Source organism: Puntigrus tetrazona, chromosome 24 (genome assembly GCF_018831695.1).
Source record: "Puntigrus tetrazona isolate hp1 chromosome 24, ASM1883169v1, whole genome shotgun sequence".
NCBI classification, from domain to species: Eukaryota; Metazoa; Chordata; class Actinopteri; order Cypriniformes; family Cyprinidae; genus Puntigrus; species Puntigrus tetrazona.
The window spans coordinates 12,947,131-12,971,855 of NC_056722.1; the positions used below are offsets into that span (position 1 = coordinate 12,947,131).

Genomic DNA, 24,725 nt, shown 5'->3' on the forward strand with positions numbered 1-24,725 from the left:
AGTGTGTGTGTTATAGCAGTCTTTTGTCCGATAGGAGACGGGGAAGGCAACGCTGCTCAAAAATGACATTCAGGAAAGGTAATGGAAAGTAATAACAAAAAATATATATGTAGTAAAAATCTTTGGTAATACTTTAGAATAGGTAACAGTTTTATATAATATTCTCGTAACATGCATGCTAATAAGCAACTCAAATAAAATAGTGTTTCTTTCCGTTTACTTGTCTTTAATGTGAAACTTAACTTGGAAAATACTTGGACACTGGACTAAAAACACCCATTATATACCACTAAATGAAATAAAATAAGTTCAAATCAAGTTGCTAAAGTTTTTAAAATTCAAATGAAAATAAATAAGTAAAGCTAAATTTACATATTTAAATTTTCTTTTTAATTCATATAAAAAAATGCAAATAACAAAAGTGCACCACAAAATTATTAAACATTAAATGAATATATGCATTATATAAAGATTTTAGTGTTTATTTAGACTTTTTAATCTTACACAAAAAGGGCAAATCAGCATGCATGCAGAAAGACCCACAGAAACCACATGCATCAAAGGATAAGCTGTGATGTGATGAAGACCAGCCGATGGACATTGAACAAACAGGAACTTCTTATACACACAGTAATTGACTAATTAACTAGACACACCTGACGACAATAAGACAATCAACTAAGTAGGTCACACAGAGCACATGGAACATGAGAACAACAACAAAAGAGTCCAAATGTGTGACAGTTGTAACAAACGAAAATGCAACAAAAACTTGCACATCAGAAACTTTTCTTTAAAAACTTTGTTTGGTTGGACTTTTAGTATATTATATGTACTAGTTAATAATGTAAGGTAAATGGTTTTCCATTTTCCAAGTCTTTAACTTAATTTACATAGGACTGAAAAACCCTACAGAGGAGACTTTGCCTCCTCATTTCACAAGATGATCGCATGCCACTGGTGTGTGTGTGTGTCACTGTGGCGTATGTCATTAACTCCATATTACATTTCTGGACTTGGGCGGGAGCCCATGGATATTTTATTAAAGAGCGTCCGTGCATGTGAAATGAGCCGGCGCTACACTGTGATTACTTGCTACTGGGGCAACGGTGTGTTTCACTTTCAGAATGCCCCAGATAGTGTAATCTATGATTAACTGGGTAGAAGTTTCACTTTCCTTGGAGCAGTTGTTGTCACGAAGCAAATTAATAAATTAAATGATGCCTACACCTGAGACACATCAGCCTGCAGAGGGAGTGGAATCTAAACCATCAAACTTTTCCACATACTTGTCTTGCAGGCAAAGTAAAACTGATAGTTTATCAGCTTAAATAAAACCGTTCAGCCTAAATTCTGTCGTCATGTACTCACGCTTATATCATTCCAAACTGGTATGGAAAACTTTTTAAAAACAAACTGGAAAAAAATTGCATTAAAATGATAAAAATAGATAAAATATAAAATAAAAATAATAAAAACATAAACGTATAAACACATTAAATAGAGGAACTATGATATATATATATATATATATATATATATATATATATATATATATATATATATATATATATATATATATAAGGCTTGTCCCAGTAAAGCGTTACTGTAAATCTCCTATGTTGTAAAACTCAGACAAAAGCTTTATCAGAATGCAAACAGAAGTTTGGATGTGATTGCAGTAATGATGGCCTTAGCAACCGGCCGTCCAGATAATAAATCAAATCATAGCATCCTCTACAGCTCTGTCCCAAAACAGCTTGGCAATCATGTCGAGAGGAGCCCATTTTCTTGTTTGGAAACTGGTACTCACAGTGTCAGGATATTCCCAAACAACATCACTGCTCATCAGTCTTGCAGCTTCATTCTTCATGGTTTCTCAAAATCAGCAGAAATCGCTTTGTGTGTGTGTGTGTGTGTTCAGTGATTCTCTTATAGCTTTAATGTGCATTCCTGATTCAGACGACCTATATTTTAGGTGACTGTATTTGCACCACATTAATTTTCTGTGTTTGAGTTGCAATAAATGGCATAATAGTATAATGTATGTATGTGGTTTATGTATGTGAATGAGATTGTGAGACTTGTAATCATTAATAAACTATGGGTGTTTATTGTCTATACTGTATGTGCGTTGTACAGTGGTCAAACTTAATCAAATAAATAATATAATATATGTGTCCATATGTTATTAGTGTTATTAGTAAAGAAAGATTTAGATTGTTCTACAGTGAGAGGCATTTATAAGTTTTACAAGCAATTTCTATTTCAAATATATTTTCTTTTAACTTTTATGTTCCTCAAATAATTCACCAAAGGATCCTGATTGAAATATTAAGCAGAACAATTACAATTAGAAATGTAATTAGAAATGCTGAAAATTCCACTGTGCATCACAATTAAAAGCATTTTAAGCTGTATTAAAATTTCACAATATCAAATAAATGCAGACTATTTGAGAATATACAACATGAACAGTAGGTTGGAATAATCAAAAAGCCCTAAAAAAATAATGTATTAAATTAGATTTACTGCAAATAAATTATCTTAGAGCTCCATTTCTGTCACTGAGTATGGTTTTCTTCATCTAAACTTGTCTGAAGGGAATTTTTCCACAAATATTTGCTTTTGAAGACTGATTATTATAATTTGTTTTCAAGCCACGCAGTATTGTACAGTTGTTCAGATCTGTTTGAGCTTACGGTTCAGAACTATCTATGATCTAAAAAAGAAAGTTACGGTGGTGTTGATTCTCTCCGTCTCTGCCCTCCCTCGGTTGTAGAGTGAGTACGATTGCAATGTCTTATAAGTAATCAGATAACCTTCTCCGCAAGCAGCTGGTGGTTTGTGGATCACAGCAGACACAGATTTTATTAGAGAGGTGAAACGTCAGACAGTGGAGCCTCCAAGGTGGCTCACATCATCTTGCTGGCACATGAAAAGGTCAGCCATCTCTCTAACTGAGCTGCATTGTCTTTTGATAAGCCAATGTCATAAACACAGACATTCTTTCATGCTTACAGGATCATGGTAGCATTCATTTGTTAAGGGCCTCATATTTGAATTCACTTGATTCTTTTACAAGCATATAATATATATATATATATATATATATATATATATATATATATATATATATATTTATGTACACAAAAGGCCCATATCTCTCAAATATTGTTTACCAGTCTGTCTAAATCTGTGTTAGTGAGCACTTCTTCTTTGATGAGATACTCCTTCTACCTAGCATATCAAGATGTTGATTAGACAGCATGATTATTGCATAGGTGTGCCTATGCAACAATAAGTAGACCGGCAACAATAAAAGACCACTCTAAAATGTGCAGTTTTATCACACTACAATGCCAGATGTCGCAAGCTTCGAGGGGGCGTGCAATTGACATGCTGAGTGCAGGAATGTCCACCAGAGCTTTTGCTCGTGAAACGAATGTTCATTTCTCTGCCATAAGCAGTCTCCAAAGGCATTTCAGACAGTTTTGGCGGTACATCCAACTGGCCTCACAACTGCAGACCACGTGTAACCACATCCAGCATCTTCACCTCCAAGATCGTCCACCCAGACAGGTGCTGCAACAATTGGTTTGCATAACCAAAGAATTTCTGCACAAACTGTCAGAAATGTCTCATCTGCATGCTTGTCGTCCTCAACGGGTTCTCGACCTGACTGCAGTTTGTCGTCGTAACCGACTTGCTCACATTCGATGGTTTCTGGCACTTTGGAGAGGTGTTCTCTTTACAGATGATTCCCGGGTTTCACTGTACAGGGCAGATGGCAGTTTGCTGATGTCAACATTGTGGATCAAGTGGCCCATGGTGGCAGTGGGGTTATGGTATGGGCAGGCGTATGTTAGGGACAAAGAACATTGGCATTTTGAATGCACAGAGATAACAACACGAGATCCTAAGGCCCATCGTTGCGCCATTGTGGCCAGTCTAAGGCACCAGCGCAATAATCATGCTCTCTAATCAGCTTCTTGATATGCCACACCTGTGAGGTGGGTGGATTAACTTGGCAAAGGAGAAGTGCTTACACAGATTTAGACCAATTTTTGAACAATATTTGAAAGAAATAGGCCTTTTGTCTACATAGAAAAAGTCTTAGACCTTTGAGTTCAGATCATTTCTTTTTACGATTTTCCAGAATTGTTTGTACACCAAATGATTCTAAGTTAACATAAGCGAATATTTGAAAAAGCATTTTATGCGTGTGCGAACTAGTGCTGTCAACACTGAAAAGTCTGCATTGAAATATAAAACATTTCTCGCTCATTGCCTGCTTACATTTGAAAATTGCGAGAATTTAGAAAATTTCAGTACCAACTGCTACCAAAGTCTGTACTTTTAAAAAGTGTGAACATAAAGAGTGCTGGAGTTATAGAATAAAAAAGTATCGGCTGAGTAAATGATTCAGTGACTCGCTCAGAAAACAGTCATGCTGTTTTAATTCAAATGAAAGCGCAAATAAACGTAGAAAATGTATCTTTGTGGCACGACCGACGCAGAACCCCATATGCTATTTGCATCCAGCAGATATTCTCCAAAATATATAGCCACACGGAAAAACACAGGAGGCAAAGTATTCTCGTCACTTCATAAAATTCAAATCGAATAATCTAATGCATTGCAATTCTCTCTGGTTTCGATTCAGAGCTTAGATTTAACAGCAGATGGCACTGCATGCTTTAGAAACAGCTTGCTTTCCGTTCCTTGCATACACACACCACTAAAATAATAGTTCAAAAAGTTTAAAGTGGGTTGTGTTTACATTAATCTTGCATTATAAGAACAAAACAAAAAAAGGGGGTACAGGTACATTTAACCATTCTCATTGAATGCACGAGCGGCCATCTTGAGTGCGCAGAAAAAAACTAGCCTAGAGTGCCATCTGCTGTTAAAAAAAAAGGGTAATATCATTTTAAGAGAAAATCGCGACGCATTTGGAAAATCATAGAATTAATCGATTTTTATTGTTACATCTTTAGTTCCGAAGACAATAAAAGCTTTTACGGGTTTGCCACGACATGGAGGTAAGCGATTAATAACAAAATTGTAATTTTGGGATGGAGTAAGCCTTCTAAAGTGAATTTGTGTTAGAATAATAGCCATATTTATAACTTTATAAACCATAATGACCGCACATCTCGTACGCATGTACACGAGAGAGTGAGTGCTCTAGCAGATGACATAGGAGATGGGCAGTTCAGCAATAACAGCCCTTTTGGCTCGTTTTAACCTGCTAGTAAGTTAAGCAGTGTTTTTCCTCTGAGAAATCTCTACCGGGATTAAAGTGCTCTGTTAGATGTTATATATGGCATGCATCAATTTTGATCAAACTCAGAAAAAAAACTGAATTTTTGTAAACGCTATTTACGGCCGGTTCTTAATGAAGTGGCTAAATTTACCTGGCTTTGTTTCCACTGAAGAGTCCTTGTGTGTGTGTGTATGTATAATTTTGACTGTTTGGAGAGTACATTGTGTCCTGATTCATAATTAAACAATCCACTTCAGAGACGGAAGGTTTGTTCATTAATCAGCCTTTGAAATTTCAGTATGCAATCAGAGAGCTCGCAGAAATACTGTCCGCCTGTAACTCCCGCCGTCGATTGAGCTGCACTAAGTGATGGAGAAAGAGGGAGGCTGATTGCAAATTCATTTATGTCAGTCATAGTTAGGCTTGATGACTTTGGCCATGGTTCCGTAAAGTGAAAATTGGGTAAGAGTAGTGTGTTTATTTGGGGATAATACCATGAAAAGAACTAAATGCCATGTGCAGAATTAGCATTTATATAAAGCTATTACACACTCAAGTTGCATTTATTTACCCGTGTCAACCTTTAAAAAAATCAGTGGGTGCCCGTGTAGATTGTAGCAGAAAATCAGCAGCTTTTTAGGAAAAAAATGCCATTCAATTCTTCTGAATGATATTTGGGAAGAAGATTTGGCATCAGTCTCACTGGCATGATTTCAGACCTACTTGCAATGTGACAAACTACCTACATGGGATTTTCTTTTTTTTTATTATTATTATTATTTATCTAAAATGCCTTTGAGAATGAGATCTAGGACTAGGTTCAGTTTCAAAACACTCTGGCTGTGTTCAGGCTTTGTGAGCCAAGCGTGGGAAATCTTCTGTTCATTGCCTTAGAAGTTCCTGTTCTGAATAGCTTGTTTGGTTTTTTCATATTGTTATGAAACTGAAAGATGGGGAAGTACACAATAAAATGTATTGTAGCGTTGGCTACATGGTCAAACCCTTGATACAGATCAACCCAGAGGGAAGTTTTATTACATAATAAAGTTCATAGATACGCTTCAAGTCTGGTAATTATTAACTTGGTCTTAGATGTTCTAAAGTTCTGTATAAACAGAAAGAGGAAAAAAGTAAAAATCATAAAAGTTAAAAGAAAATCACTGTAAAAATATATACATTTAGTTTTTTGCTTGAAAGTTCATGTTTAATTCATTTATTTGTATTTTGTTTGTGAAATTTAAAATTAAGTTAATCCTACACTTACACTTTTTTTTAACAACTATCTACCAACCTTATACACAAGTGTAGGGAAATGTACTTTTGGAAGTGTTTGGCAGTCTTGTTTGGGAGCTTTTTTTTTTTTTTTTTTTTTTTTTTTACTTTCTGAAGTTAAATACAGACTTATAATCATAACGTCATAACACCAAACAGTTTAATAGCTATGCTACTGTTTTTGAAATCAAAATAGGAAGCTAAAAATAGTCAATCTAAAAAAAAAATATATAAAATATATATATATATATATATATATATATATATATATATATATATATATATATATATATATATATATATAACCTCAATAGTAAATAAAATAATATAATAAATAAAATTATAAAATAAAAATAAATAAAATTATAAAATAAAATGTAGTGTAAAAAAAAAAAAAAAAAAAAAAAAAGTTAGTGTAAAATAGTTACATTTGAAAACATTGGTGTCCCATAAATTTAAAGTAATGAATGCAATTTGGGAAATATATTAAGTCTGTGTGTTTGTGTGTGTGTAAAAATATTTAGATGTAACCCTCTTGCAATCATTAACATTTACAAGTAACTGTAATTAATGTAGTTAAATTACATAACTCAATTACATGTAACTAGTTACACTGCTAATACATGATATATTATGCATTCTGTTCAAATAAAATTCTTAGTTAGCCTTACAGCCAGTGTGCATTTACAGTTTGAAACAAGTTTCACATAGAATTTGCTTGTAAATAACTATGAATAATGTGCACTATGAATTTAAAGTAAAATACTGTAATATTATTAGCTTACTGTTTTTAGACCTTTTTACCTTCAGTACAATTTCATGTTAGACATTTTGCCTTTTATTTCATTTATTGGTTTGTTTTTCCATTTATGTATGGAAGGTTTTTTTTTTTTTTTATTAAGCTATATTTTTTACCTAAAATAATTAAATAAATACATTTGCTGAAATACTTTCAGCAAATTCAGTTTAAAGGGCCTTGTCTCTTGTTCTTGGCTGCTTTCTATAGTGTTCGGCTAAGTCTTTCATAAAAACAAACCAAAAAAAAAAGTGTTAGTGTGAGAATTTTTGCTTTTTTAGTAGAAGGCCAGGAGGCGGCTGTATGTCATACAGTCGAAGCGATTTATTTGAAATGGTTTCTTCTTGCCGGCTCTGCTTGACCTAAATAAAATTGAATTCCTTGACCAAAATCAATAAAAAGATGAGATTATAGATGGCTCACGCCGTAGCAAAACATAAATAAAAATGAAAAATATTGAATTGCCTTATCCATGTCAGAGGGCGCATGTTTGAATAAGCAGCCTTGTCTATCACTACGGCCCGGCATTCCAAAAGTCCAGGCAGCAGAGGCTTGCAAATCTCAAATCATCTCCATAAACCCATTTGATAGCAGATGGCGTGCGTGCAGTGTTTCATTATTCCTGATTTTGCCTTTTGCAACAATGTGGATGAAATGGAGCCATTTTGCGTGTAACCTTTTGGCTCGACGCACATAGCAGGTATCAGGAGCACCAGGCGTGTGTACAGGAATCCACCCAGATCAATTATGTTGAGTGCCAAATTAAGCATTGTTCTTTTTCCAATGCGCTACATCATCGGAGTAAACAAATTAATCTTGCCCATGGATATGAATCCCGACAGGAATACTCGTACATCAACAAATGAGCACTGGCTGCCTGCAGGGGGATACGGAGGATCCCTTCTGTAAATTAATCCTCCTAACCTTAAAAGCGTGCTGGGTCATATGTTTTTAAGTGTGCTCGGGTGGCATTTCGCTCCTCGGCCCGAGATAGGAATATAGGTGCGCAGAATTTCAGACTCTAGGTACCATTAAAGATCTATATTAAGATCATAAATGATGGCACTGATCCAAGTGGACTCTTAAGCCTCAGTAAATATCATTCGGATACATTAGAAGAGTCGTGTTCCATTCTGTAATGCACGATGTTTTATTATGCAAATAAATCTGAGATATTAAACGGATGTGGATGGTCCCGTTGAGAAAAGGCCATTCAAACCTCATTTGTTAATTATGGAACTGCTGTGTTATTGATTGGGCAAAGCTATGATTTTCCCCATGCCGCTTGGGGAGAGAACTGTGTCTGTTTTTGGGCAGTGTAAGATAATAAACACAAGTGTCAGGGTAAATGGATTGAGATAAGTGTGTGTGTGTGTGTGTGTGTGTGTGTGTGTGTGTGTGTGTGATTTTTTTTTTTTTTTAATATAGAGATTGTGCACATTCTCTCACACTCACTCTTTTCTGTTGACCTTGAAAGGCTGTCAGGGGAATGTGAGTGTTTAATCTGTGAAAGTCTCAGACGTTGCTGGGGGGAACGTTTCTGACAGAATTTTAGGCCTTTATTTCTTTAAATAGTACGCAGGGGGCAAACTCAGACAAATGGACATGGAAATGAGAGGGGCGCTGAGATTTAGAGGTTCTTTCATGTGTTTCACCTCTCAACGGGACATTGTGTTACATAAGAAAGTATAGGCAAAGTGTTTTATTGTCTAAAAATCCTTTTTACGGAAACGTTTTCAATAAGCCGGTAATCACGTTGTTCTTTTTTTAATGTAATTATGTATATATCTTTGTCTGCATATGTGTTTTTTTAATCTTTTTTTCAATTATTGCAATTGAATTCATTTTATAAGATTTTATCGTTTCGAGTTTTTGATTGTTTTGTGTCCAATGTGTCAAACATTTCCGCAAATAAGTATGTTTCTCTCTGTAACAGATCTTCAGACGATGCTGGCTTGTATTCAAGAAGGCGTCCAGTAAAGGACCACGTCGATTAGAGAAATATCCAGATGAAAAAGCTGCTTATTTCAGAAGCTTTCACAAGGTAATTGAGATTTCTATGCTTCGTTTAAAATTGTTTGTCCCACTTTATATTAATTGACCTTAAGTACTATGTACTTACAATTTAAGTTAATCATTTGGTACAGTGTACCTATTTTGTACGTACATGTTTTTACATTGTATTTTTAAAATATCTATATGTAATTACACCTGTAATTCATTTCTATAATTACATTTATAATTACACTATTGACCCATCTCTTACCTATTAATCCACCCTTAAACCTAGCCATACCAACAAACCTGTCCTTAACCTGGCCTGCATCCCACCTCAGTAGCAGCAAAAGCTTTTTGCAGTGAAATATGAACACAATAAGTACATTGTACATATTTTTTGTTGTAAGTACATAATAGTTAAGGCCACCTAATATAAGTGTTGACCAAATTATTATTAAATTAAATTATTTTTTTTTTCAATTCATTCTGATGAATAACTTCATTTTGATCATGCTTACAAATCAGTAAATTACGAGGCACATAGGGTCCATTCTGTTTAACATGCATCCTCGGTTCATTCCAGGCTCAAGGATAGCTCTATTCATTACCTGCGTAATTTATTTGCACAGCGCCCCTGGTGAAACGTTCCACTGACAGTGAGAGCTCTGGCTCAAGGGTTCATGCTGTGAAAGAAACTCGGAGTCTAATTATTTAGTTAGCAGGGGTCGTAGGTGTTCTGGAGCGAGCGCTGTGTGCTACTTTTGGAGCCGACAGTAGCTCAGGTTAAAGGTGTAAACGTGAGCACATGTCTGTTTATTTGTGTTGTGGCAGATGCTAATATGATGTGCTCTCTGTGGATTGTTGGTCAGAGGCTTGTATCTGACTTTGGCATCGCTCCAATGACTTTGAAAGTCACTGCGATAAAGGATTTGATCAGATGGTCTTATCAACATAGAGTACCTCTAACTCACCGGGGCTGAAATTGCTTTCAGGGGTTTGGGATTTCCTCAGGTGCTTGACACATGACTACAAAAATGATATATAATTTATTTCTAATATATATATATATATATATATATATATATATATATATATATATATATATATATATATATATATATATATATATATATATATATATATAAATTTGTCCTTTTTAAGAAAAAAAGGTGAATTTTCCTTCCGAAAATATTTGAATACAATGATTTGATGCTCAAAACATTGCTTGCTGAATGTTTTTGTAAAAAAAAAATAATGTAATATTATTAGTCACGCTATGCTGATGCTTTGGAACGAGGGAAACACTGAACGAACTTCAAAAGTCTTTAAATATACGCCACCAGAATACAGCATAGTACTCTGGAACACAGGGACATGAAGACATCTAACAGCCGACGCAGGACACTAGAAACACAGGGTTTAAGTAGGGCAAAACTAGCGAGGACTAAACTAGATAATTAACAGACACACACCTGGAGCCCAATGAAACACTAATGACTAAATGAGAACAGGAAAGGGAAAACCAAATATGGGCATATTTGTGTGGAGCAAAACACAGGGCAATGGAACACAAATCTGACACACATGCAGCTATTATGATATGCCTGTATAGCAGCATGGCTTTGATTTGGCTTATTTAATCACAGCGTGCTAATATACAGCTATATCACAGTTCGATGGAACAAGTATGTAAATAAAAAGACAAGAACAGAGAGGCTTTAAAGGGGTCATATAATGTTTCTAAAAAGAACATTGTTTTGTGCATTTGGTGTAGTACAGTGTGTTTGAGGTTTAAGTTGAAAAAAACCCCCAAACATTATTTTCCACATACTGTAGGCTTGCTATGAGTAAAAAAAACATTTGTTTTGGATTAATTTTGTTCTGTGGTTTTTGCTGATTTTTGTTTTATTTAAACTGTATTATTATTATTATTATTATTTACCATCAAGGTGTATGTCGTCCGTGTCTCCTTATTTTCCTACTCATTTTGCTAATGCATGTTATACGTTTCATAATTATTTGTTCCTCATTCTTTAGGCTACTGATTTTTAGTTTCGTATAGGCCTACCTATTTAAACTTTAGGTTATTTGTTATTTTATTTAGACATAGAGCATGGTGTATTTTAATTTGTTTCGTTAATAGAAGTCATATGTTCTACGTTGTATTTTGTCGTTGCTTGAACTGAATTCAAGCAATTGATCCTGAATTGCAGCTACTGTAAAAGTGAAATTAATATGGTTATGGTTTTCTTTCTTCCACCATGCATTCAAATCTCAGTTGGACAGTTTAACAGCTGAGGCCAAGCCTCTGTAACCAATTGGAAAATGTCACTTTAGAAGTAGTAACAAAGGAATGCTTCATTCAATCGCTTCATTAAAAGTTCATTGTGTTATGTACAGTATTATGAGAGCGAGATTGCCTGAGAGTCTATTACCTTCATTCTTCAGGTGAATCTTATATCCATAATCACAAAATCAGTTTGAATGTCCGCTGAGAAAAGTGATATCTTTTGTGTTTGTCCTTTTAACAGTTAAGGAGATTTCCCATTACAGCGCAAGTACTCTATGGTTGCGTCTTACTGTATAAAGTAATAATAATGTTCTTGTTTCAGTCCTTTTCAAGATAAAAATTCTTTCTCTGAAGGTAAAGTTATAACCACTAACAGACCCTTTCTCAATATCAAAATAATTTGTCTTTACATAACTTAGGTGCGTGTAATGTGTATATTTATTATGTGTATTTATACATACAAACAAATGCATAAACATATATAATAAACATATATAAACATAATATATATATATATATATATATATATATATATATATATATATATATATATATATATATATATAATATCAAATATAAAAGTACTATATGCATTTAGATATTTTCAAGATATGTACTGTTTGTGTGTGTCTATATATACATAATAAATATACACAGTACACACACATTATGTAAACAAAAACATTTATTATGGATGCGATTAATTCTGATTAAGCATTTGATGGCGCTATCAAATTATTTATTGAAGAACAATATATAAAAGAACAACAATGGCTATTATAAAGGTATAATAAGTTTGTACAAAAAAAGGAAATAAATAGAAGCAAACAAGTCAAAAGTTGAAAAGCAGCACTCTAGTTAGTAAAGGATTTAATTGCACAAAAAATTAACAAGATATGAAACTTAACTTTGCCCTAAAGCCAAATCGATTCGCTCTGGAACAAATAATTGAATAACGAGATCAAAAATTCGCCATTTAATATAACAAAAATAAATTATACCTTGTGGAACACCATCTGCATAAGAGCCAGCAGCAAATTCCCCAAGGACTGGGTGAGATAAAGCAGTTCTCGGCAGGAGTGCTGAATGGTCGCTGTTGGCCTGGAGCTCACATCTCTGAAAATGTCTAAACAAGTTGTCAAATAGGCACTTTACATGTCTTTATATATAAATCACACATCACACTAAACTATTACATTATCAGCTATAAATTTCTTAAAACATTCTTTGACAATAATAATATTGTAAATTTATAATGGGTTCACTCTTCTGCCATTGACACTCACTAACACAAATTCTGCCAATATAGATCCGAAAACAAGTGGTACAAATGGTGAAATGGTTAGTGTTTATAATACTGAAATACCGCACGGCTGGAAAAGGCTCTCAGCCAATTAGATTTAAGGGGAAAAATATATATTGGAGGTCCGCCCGTATAGAACTGCTAAAGGATAATTCATGTGTGTAATATATGAGTGTTATTGCATATATGTGATCCGTGCTGGGAAAATAAGCCAGAATGCACATGGGCTAATTTTAAGTTACAGCCAAAAAAGTAAATATTGATATAAAATATTGATTAAATACACTAGGGCTGGTAATTTAATGCATTAATTAGAATATTTTTCACTGTAATTAATGAATGCGTTAAAATTATTAATGTCTTTAATGCACTTGCCACGTCCCAGACCTATCTGACATTTCATACAGTTGATTGATAACAAATGATGCAGAGCAACAACTCCTGGAGCCTGGAGAACGTAGTTAGAACGTCTCTAAAATTCAAGATACGTGGCAAAAATGCCAATGTTAAGAGTTTTTGTCTCGTTTTTACACCATCTAGTTAAGTATGTAACAGGAGCAATAGGCTAAGTGCAATATCAAACGAGCGCAAATCTTATACGACATTTCAGGATGTAAGCATTGTGTTATTTTAGGCCAACAAAAATCAAGACAAAACAAAACTTTTAGTCTCCGAGCAACACACTGCAGCATTTCATTACTTAATGGACGTTTTGAACAAATTGGGTGAATCATCTGGCGCAGTGAACCATTGGCCATAGGCTCGTTGGATCTGAAGCGGTTCATTATCATCAGACCATTCGTGTATGACATCAAAGGACCATAAGAGTGATTCAAAAGCATGCATTCATCTGCTCTCTATAGCTCTTGCGATACTTTGATGTGACACACCAATCTGTCTGATGGTGATGATCCTCTTCACGTCGAACAAACCTACTGATTCAATGAACCATTCATAAAGAACCCTGTCCTTCACTCCTAAATGAATCAAATAAATGAATAAATGAGTCAATTACTTAATTTTAATTGATTACAGTAGAATTAAATTAATTAATTTCCATATGTCCATAGTAATTCTGGTACAATTGATAAAATTAATTATTAAAGGTCTAGTTCACTTAAAAATGACAATTGTGTCATCATTTATTCTCATCATTTATTGTGATGTCTGTTCGATGCTTTACACAAGTATGACTTTAAATTATCTTTGAGCAGTCATTTCCCTGCCAAATTTGGTGTGCGATTAATTTGCGATTAATTCGATTAATTAATCGCCTCAATGTAATGAATTAGATTAAACATTTTAATCGCTTATAAGCTGTAAAATGTGTCTGTTATGTCTTCAAGTGGTTTTACCAAGTATGGTGACCGATACTTGGAATTTGTGCTCTTCATTTAACCCGTCCAAGTGCACACACAGCAATGAGTATATCTTGCAATATCAGAATTAGGCTTATAACATCTAATGCTGAATTAAAATCCATTAAAGGGCATTTTGCAATTGCTTCAGGTTTCCGACCAGGAAGCAGACCCTCTTTCAGTGTGAATAATTTCAGGCATTACTTCCCTTTCCTGTCCTTAAGCCCTTTGAAAATATTCCAATTAGGGCTCATTATCAGGGCGATGGCTGATGATCTTACGCGCCGAACATGCAGAACATTCTAGAATAATGAGCCCAGATGCGGCTGTAGATTAGGGCCGTGACACCGTGGTTTGATGTCACTGCATTGTGAGAACGTGCCTTTATCAGCTCTAACAAGCCTTCTAATAAGATTACTCATTAGACATGAGGAGATGAGTGAATGTGGTACAAAGCAACAGACCGGCTTATCAGTATGTGTGATGAAGATGCTGTAACAGGCAGACTGTATTACACAGACTCTGGTGGAGGTGCAACTGTATCTGTGCTCCGATGTCTATACTTTATGAAGTTTTGATTTTGAGTTAAAATGAATAGGCTTAGCTTCACATTATACATGTGCTTGATGTATACTTTACATAGCTGAAATCCCAACTCGCTCATATTTGATGTTCTTATTCCAATATGATTTCAAGTAGAATTCTTAACATTCACCGTCTTGTATATGTGCTCGGTGTGATAAGTTCAACATGTAATAGCATATAAATGAGTTTAAGACAGTGACTGTGTACCGTGCATAGTGCTTGTCTTGTTATTCCGCCCTGCTAAAAATATTTTATAAATTAACAAAAAATTACTTCTTTTTATCAGTAGTTTATAATTGTTTTTGTCATTTTTATTTGCACCCAAAATAATCTTCAGCTTTTTAATTATTGTTGATCAAGCATTACTGTCTGACACTCACTGTCAAATAACAAAGAGAATAAATAAATAAATTGCTGATAAGATTTAAAACAATATTCTGTTTGTTTCTTTTTTGTGGATATTATGAAAGTCTGTAGCTAGTGCACAACACTTCACAAAAGTTTTTAACAAAAAGTGGTGTTTAGGTGTGAGATTCATGATTTCTAGATTAATATCAATCAGAAATCATGGAAAGGTGAAGATTTGAGTGAGCTTAATAGCGTCACTTGTTGTTTTATATACTCTTAAAATTAAAGGTGCTTCACGATGCCATAGAAAAATCTTTTTGCCTAAATGGTTCCTTAAAGAACCTTTAATACCTGAAGAACCTTTCTGTTTCACAAAAGGTTCTTTGTGTCGAAAAAAGGTTCTTCATATTGGAAAAACCTAAGAAAGAGATGGTTCTTTAAAGAACCTTCAACTGAATGGTTCTTTGTGGAACCAAAATGGCAGCACTGTCAAGAACCTTTTTGAAGCCCCTTTATTTTTATACAGTGTATACAGTGTTACTTTAGTATTAGCTATTACTGTACTTATTAATATTGTGAACAGTTTTTTTAATACAAAAATTAATTTGTTAGGAATGAAAGGTTGCCACATCAGGGCATCAGGGCAACAGTTTGAGGTGCAACCTGGTGGTGTCGGATGGACCAAAGCATAATGTCCCAGAGGTGTTCTGTTTGATTTTAGCCAGGAGAGCATGGGGTCCATTCAATGGTATGAATTCCTTCATTCTCCAGGAACTGCCTGCATACTCTCGCCACACGAGGCCGGGTATTGTATCAGCTGTGAAAAGCACAGGGCATCGGTGGCGGATCTGCCAATTCTGGTGTTCAGTGGCAACTTCCAATCAAGCCTGGTACTAGGCAGTGAGCACAGGACCCACTAGAGAACGTCGGGCCCTCAGGCCACCTTTCACTAAGTCTGTTTGTGATTGTTTGGTCAGTGACATTCACACCAGTGGCCTGCTGGAGGCCATTTTGTAGCTATGGCCGTGGCTCCACTTGTAAAACCATTCCTGTTTTTGCGGGTCGTCTTATTTTTGCCCATTTAGTGCACCTGTTGTTAATTTCATTAACACCAAAGCAGCAGAAACTGATTATGCCCCTCTGCTACTCTTCTACAGATCAATATCTAAGGAGTTTATTTGATTCGATGCTATATTCTGATTCAAAAAGGGTTTCTTTCTCTCTTTTTTTGAGCAGAGCATTTTCACTTTTCATTTTACATTGTTTAAGTTCAGCAATTTACATGCTTTGTATTTTATTTCAGTTTTAGTTTTTACAATTGAAGTATGAAGCTGAATTATTACAGCTTCGTTTCAAGTACTGAAAACTATATTTAATATTCGTGCTTAACAATAAAATGCTTCAGACGTCATGCCCGTGGACTGACGTCCTGGCCAGAATAAACCGCTGCATGGGCCAGACTGTTTGACGTCTAGTCAAAGGTCTGGCTGTGTGAGACCAGCGCATTACTGACAGCTGAGAAGTTTTCAGAAGATGCTTCCTCACACCCATCAATGCGTCATCCATTCACTATGACACGCCCGAGCTGGAGAAGTTCTTTTAAAGCCTTGAGCAAAGCCTTCATCAGATTCATAATCCTTGAACCCACCCTCAGCACAACACAAACACATTCAAAGGCAAACACCTCCTCTCTGTTGCCACAGGCAAATCATACATCTCAAACCAAGAAATGCCATCGGCAAGACTGAGAGGTGAGGTGTAGTATCACTGGTCTCGACTGCATTTTAACTATTTTAACAGAACTCGAAGAAGTGTTGGTAAACTTTGTGCAACACTGTGTGACTCTAAAAGATGAAGTGAAATGTACCTGAAGAGCCCTTTAAATATAGAGCATGCTTATTTTTGTACTGTCAGTAAGCAGGTTGATTTTCTCTGAGGTAATGTTTTTTGTCACGGCTGTGGAAACATTTTGAATCATGGATGAAAATATCTGGTTATTTAAATTCACGTCCCTTCTAGCGTAATTTATTAAAGCGCATGTAATCACAAAACAATATCAACGTTCATTCATTCTAATTGCGGTATGGTGACAGCTTAGTCATATCCCTAATTATCCCATTATCCCATATTGGATGAAATGATTTCCAAGTAAAGATGGTAACACTCGTTTTTATATCACGTTTCTCCTCTCTAAATCAGTGGTTCTCAGACAGTTTTTTTTTAAAACTTTAACTCCTACAACAATAATCTAAGGCCTCGTGATTTTTAGTTTTTTTGTGATTGATTGAATAAGGATTAATGACCAGTTCTCGCTATTAACTATGCTTGCTTATTACTGAAATAGTAATGCTTTATTCTGCATGACCATATTTTAGATCCCTGAACCCTACACGGTACTTAAAGGGATAGTTCACTCAAACATTTTAATTCTGTCATTAATTACTCACCCTCAAGTCGTTCCAAACCTGCAAGACTTTCATTCATCTTTGAAACAGAAATTAAGATATTTTTGATGAAATCTGAGAGCTTTCTGACCCTGCATAGACTGCAACACAGCTACCATGTTCAAGGCCCCGAACTTTAGTAAGGACATCATCAAGGTCAGAAAACTCTAAAATTTCATCAAAAATATCTTCGTCTGAGCTCCAAAGATGATTGAAGGTTTTATGGGTTTGTAACGACAAGAGAGTGATTAATTAATGTCCGAATTTTTGGATGAACTATTTCTTTAACAACTACTTTGCTTACTAATAAAGAAATAGTTCAACCAAAAATGAAAATTCTGTCAAGTAGTTTTAAATCTGTATGCATTTATTTGTTCTGCCGAACACAAAGGAAGATATTTTGAAGAAAGTTTGTAACTTTACCTCAGCGTCGTCCTCCTTTCTTAGTTTCCTCCTCCTCTTGACTTTGTTAATTTTGGTAATGAGTTTTGTCGTCTTCTTCCACAGATAACTGAGCTCCACAACATTAAGAACATTACTCGAATGCCACGAGAGACCAAGAAACATGCAGTGGCAATTATTTTCTGCGATGAGACGTCAAAGACATTTGCCTGTGAGTCAGGTAAGCACTGTCTCCAACTCTGAGAAAAGTCTTTGTTGTAGTGCTGGATTGCATCCAAAACGGCTTAATTTATTCTATATTTCAAGATGTGCAAGTATTGATTTTCACATATCAGGAATATTAGTTTATTCTTTGATTTATTCCTTTTATACCTTGAAACTAAAGAAGACGCTTCAAAGTGTTCAGGTTATAACGCTAGTAAGTGTTAGAAGAGCCCGCTGGGATGCAGAGAATATATATATATATTTTTGAATGTGTCATAGATTGTGTCACAGTGAATGAATACAGCTAAAGGCAACAGGCGGATCAGCAGTTAGAAAACAGAACAACAAGAGAAAGGCTTAACACACAAACACGTTTGTAATATGAATGAGATACTTTACTCACCATTAGCTTGGCAGCAGAAGGCGTCTATTCCCATGTGTTTTCTTTCCTCTCACACTGTGAATCTTGTAGTGGAAAGATGGCAATGTCAAAACTGATCAAAGCGTTTTCGCAGGAAAAAAAAAAACTACACTCAGAATACAAACATGAATAAGCACTAACTTGGTTGCGAAACGATTGCAGTTTTAGGTGAGCATTAATATTCAGTTCTGGGATTTACCACATGTTTTTATTTTCCTTGAACGAATTAAGCACGATTAACCCTAATTGAGTTTAAAAATGTGTTCGTTTGAGAGAAATGTTTGAATTGTTTTTATATGTTATGTTATTTGCAAATATATTTAACGGTGCTGTGAAATGATTAATCACAATTAATCGTATTAATCGTTTTTGTTTACATAATATGTGTGTGTAATGTGTATATTTATTCTGTATATATAAAGGAACACACATCCAGCATATATTTTGGAAATATTCAAATGTATTTACGTGTATAAATTATATCATATATATAAATAATATATATAAACATGTATAGATAAATCTTGTATTTTGGATGCCTTTGACAGCACTAAATATTTCACAATATTAATTATCACCATATTTTTCATCAAATAAATGCATCCATGGTGGGCATGAGTTTTATTTCACAAATTATACAAATTCTTATCAGACCCCAGATTTTGGGTAGCCTTTATGCTATTAAAAATTACACATGGATATGTATGAACGAATAAATGTAAATGGGTGAATACGCTTCATCTGGTTTTGTGCTTAATATTTTAGACCAAGAATCTGCATTTAGTTTAACATGGCACTAACTGAACAGATGAAATGCTGAATTCACATCAGCATAAAAAAAACATTTCTATTTTATGTAAATAGCCCTATTTCAATACATTTATAATTTATAATGAGGGAATTTGCTAAACTCAGCACTTTTGAATGGAATTACATTGAAAAAGAGACATTTGTATGGATTTTCTGTGATGTAAGTACTGTAGTTATTTACCAGATGATGGTGTTGAACTGTAGATGAGCAGCTTTTATACTTTATACTTTATACTTTTATACTAAAGTTGATTTGCAGGGATAAGGTGGGGGAATTCAAACTACAATCTACACTATAGATTCACTGTCTTTAAGAGTTTAGCTCCAACCTCAGTTAAACACAGCTAATAACGTTAGATTCAGACTCATTAGAAACTACCAGGCAAGTGAGCTGGCTGGAGTTTAAATCTGCAGGACGTTGGCCCTCAAGGAGAAGGACTGGATACCGTTTTGGATTTACCAAAAAAACCTTTCAGTGAAACAGCAAACAAAAAAATCTAAATCTAAACAATCTAAAAAAGGCTTTTTACTCTTGAAAAACCTTTTAGTGTAATTAAAAGGTTGCACTGATGTTTAAGCTTCTTCATGGAACTATAGATGCCAATAAAGCACCTGCATATTTAAGATTGCACTCTCAAGACAATGCGTAATAATTTGCACAAGATGGCAAAATCATAAGATATCAATACGACTTTGCTTGGGTGGTCAGGTGAGACTCTTTTGCTATTATAGCTATGATAATAAAAATGTTTACAGTTCCCCCCATCTTGCACAGTCTACAACATACAGCAGGATTTTGTGGATGTATTTGCACCATTACCTCACTTTCATAATTACTTTAGTGAATTGGCAGCAAAAACAAGTCCAATAACAGCAGGTTTAATTAATTTTTTAGCGATTTTCACCCTCGAGAACATGTCACAAACACACCATTGAAACTCTCTTGACCATAAGAAACGCTGAATTTGTCCTTTGCCTTCAAATTTCTTGTCAAGCTAAATTCCCATTTAGATATAGGGGAGAGAGAGGGAGGAAAGGGGAAGAGATGGAGGAGACGGGAAGGAGAGGCAGTGGAGTGGATGTGCATGGGGGGAGCGGGACGGTGGACCCGCTGGGATATCATTAGCACCTCTGGGGTCTTCCGCACTGCCAGGGGGAGGCGAGGAATGTTCTCCTGAATCCATTTACCACAATAACCTCCCCACCCCCAGCTCTCCTTCACTCCCTTCAGAGGCAGGATATTAATGGGAAACGGGAGCGGGCATAGGGCATAAATGAAGAGCTGTGCGAGATATGGCCATACACAGAGGGTTTAAAAAGTATACGTGCCTTGAGGCTGTTTAGATGAAGAAGTCTTCAGCGGTATCTGTGACGTGTTTAAAGACTTTCCTGTGCTGGATTGTTGCTAATGTGTCCTGCTGCATTAGATCACCTTGTCGTCCTTGTGGGAGTAAATCACCTTTGAGTCTGTTAGAACCTCGGGCAAATGTGTGTGTGTGTGTGTGTGTGTGTGTGTGTGTGTGTGTGTGTGTAAACTCTGCTTGTGGCTCTTTTAATTTTGGCACAGGTACATATCCACGAGCCGCCCCCTATCGAACTTCCCCTTTCTCACAAACTCCGGCCATATGGAGCTCGTGTCCCTCACATGTCCGCCACATGTAGGAACTCGACCTCCCTTGATCCTTCACTTCCACTTCCTCACCTCCCTCTGAGTCTGTCGGTTACGCCTGTGCTGCCACGACCCTTTTCTTCTCTCGTGCTTTCTCCCTCACCATTACAACGATTGTGTGTACGAAGGCTGCGACTTATGAATGATTTCTCTACGATTTTAGAATTTGTTCAGCCCTGTAAAATATAAATCAGATTTACAGTAAAAAAAAAAAAAAAACGTCAGCTGTGGTTGATGGAATTTTACTGTTAAAAATATGCTACAGTTTAGGGCTTTATGGTTTTAACTTTTAATTTACATTAACTGATACACCAACCTGTTGAAGTACTGAAATCTGGAAATAAAGTCTATTACAAGCACCTGTAGAGGTGATTAACACATATAGAAGGTGCCCAGTGTCATTCACTCAAACACCATCATGGTGACACCATTTAACATTATGGGCCCTATTTTAATGATCTAAACGTGAAATCTAAGGCACACGGCAAAGGTGCACTCAGGGCATGTCCAAATCCACTTTCACAAATCCATTGTGTGAATGGGTTGTTCCGATTTTCCGATTTTTTTGGCCGTAACGTGCAATAAACCAATCAGAGTCTCATTCCTCATTCCCGTGCTATTTACATGACGGAATTTGCACACAATTACTGAAACTAGCAAACACACTTGCGCTGCTCCTTACCCAGCGTTGCTCTGGGTTTATAATAGGGTCCTATATGTAACATACAAACCAAAACTGATAATAAGAAACTAAGAAGAAAATAGTTATTACTAAAAAAGTCTTTTTTTGAATGTAAATTCACAGTTATGCGCTAAAAATGGTATACTACCGTAAAATTACATGTAATATCAAATACAGTTTTTCACTGTATATTGTCAGGGAACTTACCATTAACCATTTAACATGTAGCGTTTTTACTGTTATAATGTTTTTTTTCTAATAGTTTTGAATAGTTCTACTATTTGAAAATGCAGTTTAATAATTGTTATGCAATAATATTACTTTACATTTTGGACCAAAACTTAACAGCTCTAAAAAAAAAAAAAATTCAGATCAAAATGTTGCTGTACAATTTGTTTTAAATTAATAAATTATTTTATTCAGCAAGGATACACTTATTAAAAGTGACTTATATATTATAAATATATTAAAAATATATTAAAAGTTTACATTGTTACACTTTTTCTATAAAATTTCCAATAAATGCTGTTCGTTTCCCCCAAAAATGCAGCCCAGCAGTTTTCAAAATTGATAATAATAATAATAATAAAAATAAATGTTTTTTGGGTAATAGCTGAAAATTCCGCTTTCATTCTTATGAAAATGAATTATATTTTCGCATTCATGCCATTTTAAATTGTGATAATATTTGACACTGTTTTTATTGTATTGTGTATTTTAATGTAATTTTAAATGCTGCCTTGGTGAGCATTAAAGACTTATTACAAAAACATAAAAAAAAAAAAACTTACTGACCCAAACTTTTAAATGGTAGATTTTATTAATATAAAAATGTATCAGAGCGGTGCATTCGCTATGCCGAGGTGATAAATTTGATTTCCAGGCAATGCACAAACTACAAACACACACACAAAATAAAAACTATTCCTTGCAAATATAAAACATTTTTGAATAAAACGTCTGGCAAATGCATAAATGTAAGTGTTCATTTAATGCCTAAATTTGTTGTTTAAATGAATATTGCTTTGATCCAAATAAAAGCTCTATTAAATATTCGAGCTTGCTTGCTTTTAGAAAGCTTTGCTTGCCAAATGAAAATGCTTGCCTTTGAAGAATAAAGCAGTAAACTGTAATTAAATTAGTTTTTTCCCCCTTAAATATAAATGTATTTTTCACAATTTTTTAAAGTGGCGTCCCTGACGCGCTCCTCCAAGCAGGGCCCACAGACTCTACTAATCAATAATGAAATTCACTGTCGATTATTTCCATTACCGATTTGTTGTTGCAACCCTAATCTATTCCATCTTTCCTGACCTATTTTCTTGCTCCTAACTATTTATCATGTAGTTCCTCTCATTTCCTGTGCTCTGAGCGAACCATTAACCATGTGAAGATGCTGTGCTGTAAAGTGCTGTGATTCCACCGGCATCTTTGTGTTTGTGCACATAGCTGCCTGAGCAGTTGAGAGTTTGCCACGCTGATGAAGTATTTGTTTATCCAATTTTCCACTCAGTGAGCCCAAAAGTGTGTGTGAATTTAGACACACTTAAAGGTCACCGTCTCAGGAGAGAGGCCACGCACAAAAAAAGAAAAGAAAAGAAAAAAATCCAGCAAAAACCTTGTTTAGAATAATGGAGATATGCGCACAATTATTTGAGCGTAATACGTTTGATAAAAAGAATTCGATAAAAAGAAAAGAAGGCATTATGTCGTTTTTTCCCCCCAGCTTTTGGATCCGTGTGCATGATTTATCCAATATTATGAGCGGAATTATTTGATAAGTGTCTATTGTACTGTTTAAAAAAAAATTAATTTGGCACGTTGAAATGAATATTTTGAATGGTGCCTGCTCGCATAACTCAAGCAGGCAAAATGAAAACGTCAACAGCCATACAGTATTCATTTTAAGCTTCAATTACTAAAGCTGAAATATACTTAGGGCAATATCGAGCGGACAGCCATTGTTATTCAAACGCAAACTTGACGAGGTCACGAATCCGCTAACAACTACTTGGCATGTAATTAGACAAATTTAATCTCGTAATGCTGGGCTTTCAAACGCACGTCACGAGTAGAAGCGGTGTAGACCGAGCTCATTTTGTAGTTGGCCTAGTCTTAATTTGTGCTGCCTTTCCTTTGTGTCATTGTGCTAAACTGCATTAGGCGTTTCAGAGTGGATGTTGATTTTGTGAGGTTCACCCGTTAGAATGAGTCTCCTGTAGATTGGCCCGGAGCTTTTGAAGAATGGAGTAAGAATGGAGTGCCAAAATAATAATAATAATAAAAACGGCTAAACAGAATGCCTACAGAATGCTATTTGTGTTTTTCTATTTTGTGCACGCAGGGGCCAGAATAACTATTGCTACACCTGCCAATGATGAGCAAGTGTGCCACCTTAAATACTTATAATCACTGCCTATTAAACTGTGCGTAAAATATCAAATCAGCTGATATACTATACCTAAGCAATAAGGTACAAAAGGCTGTGCTGTGTTGTGAATAAATCAAGGCTGAAGGGCATTGTTAGGCAGGAGGCGAATAACAGAATTTAATTTAGCTGAAATGCATAATGCACATGTACAATAATATGCTGTATTATTGGTTGTTTATGTTGCTAATGATGGTCGCTAAGGGTGTTGCTCAGTGATGCACAGAACTGTTGGGTGAAGCAGTCATAGCCGCTGACCAATCAGAATCCACTTAACTGTCTTTGATATATATATATGTGTGTGTGTGTGTGTGTGTGTGTGCGTGCGTGTGTGTAATGTGAAATATTTGAAATGTGTGTGTGTGTATGTTGGCAGTTGTGATTTATGTGGTTTACACATTTATGAATATGAATATATGATATGATATTGAATATCATTTCATTTA

General features: G+C 35.2%; 1 protein-coding gene across 2 annotated transcripts in view; it reads left to right on the forward strand.

Moving 5' to 3' along the window:
- The window catches only part of dok6 (docking protein 6), a 58,819-nt gene that overhangs the window by 14,265 nt on the left and 19,829 nt on the right, over nt 1-24,725 (forward strand). For both annotated transcript variants that reach the window (XM_043225660.1, XM_043225661.1), the window contains exons 2-3: nt 9,274-9,381; nt 18,171-18,285. In XM_043225660.1, the coding sequence (XP_043081595.1) occupies nt 9,274-9,381; nt 18,171-18,285 (223 nt within the window). The remainder of the gene's footprint in view (nt 1-9,273; nt 9,382-18,170; nt 18,286-24,725) is intronic.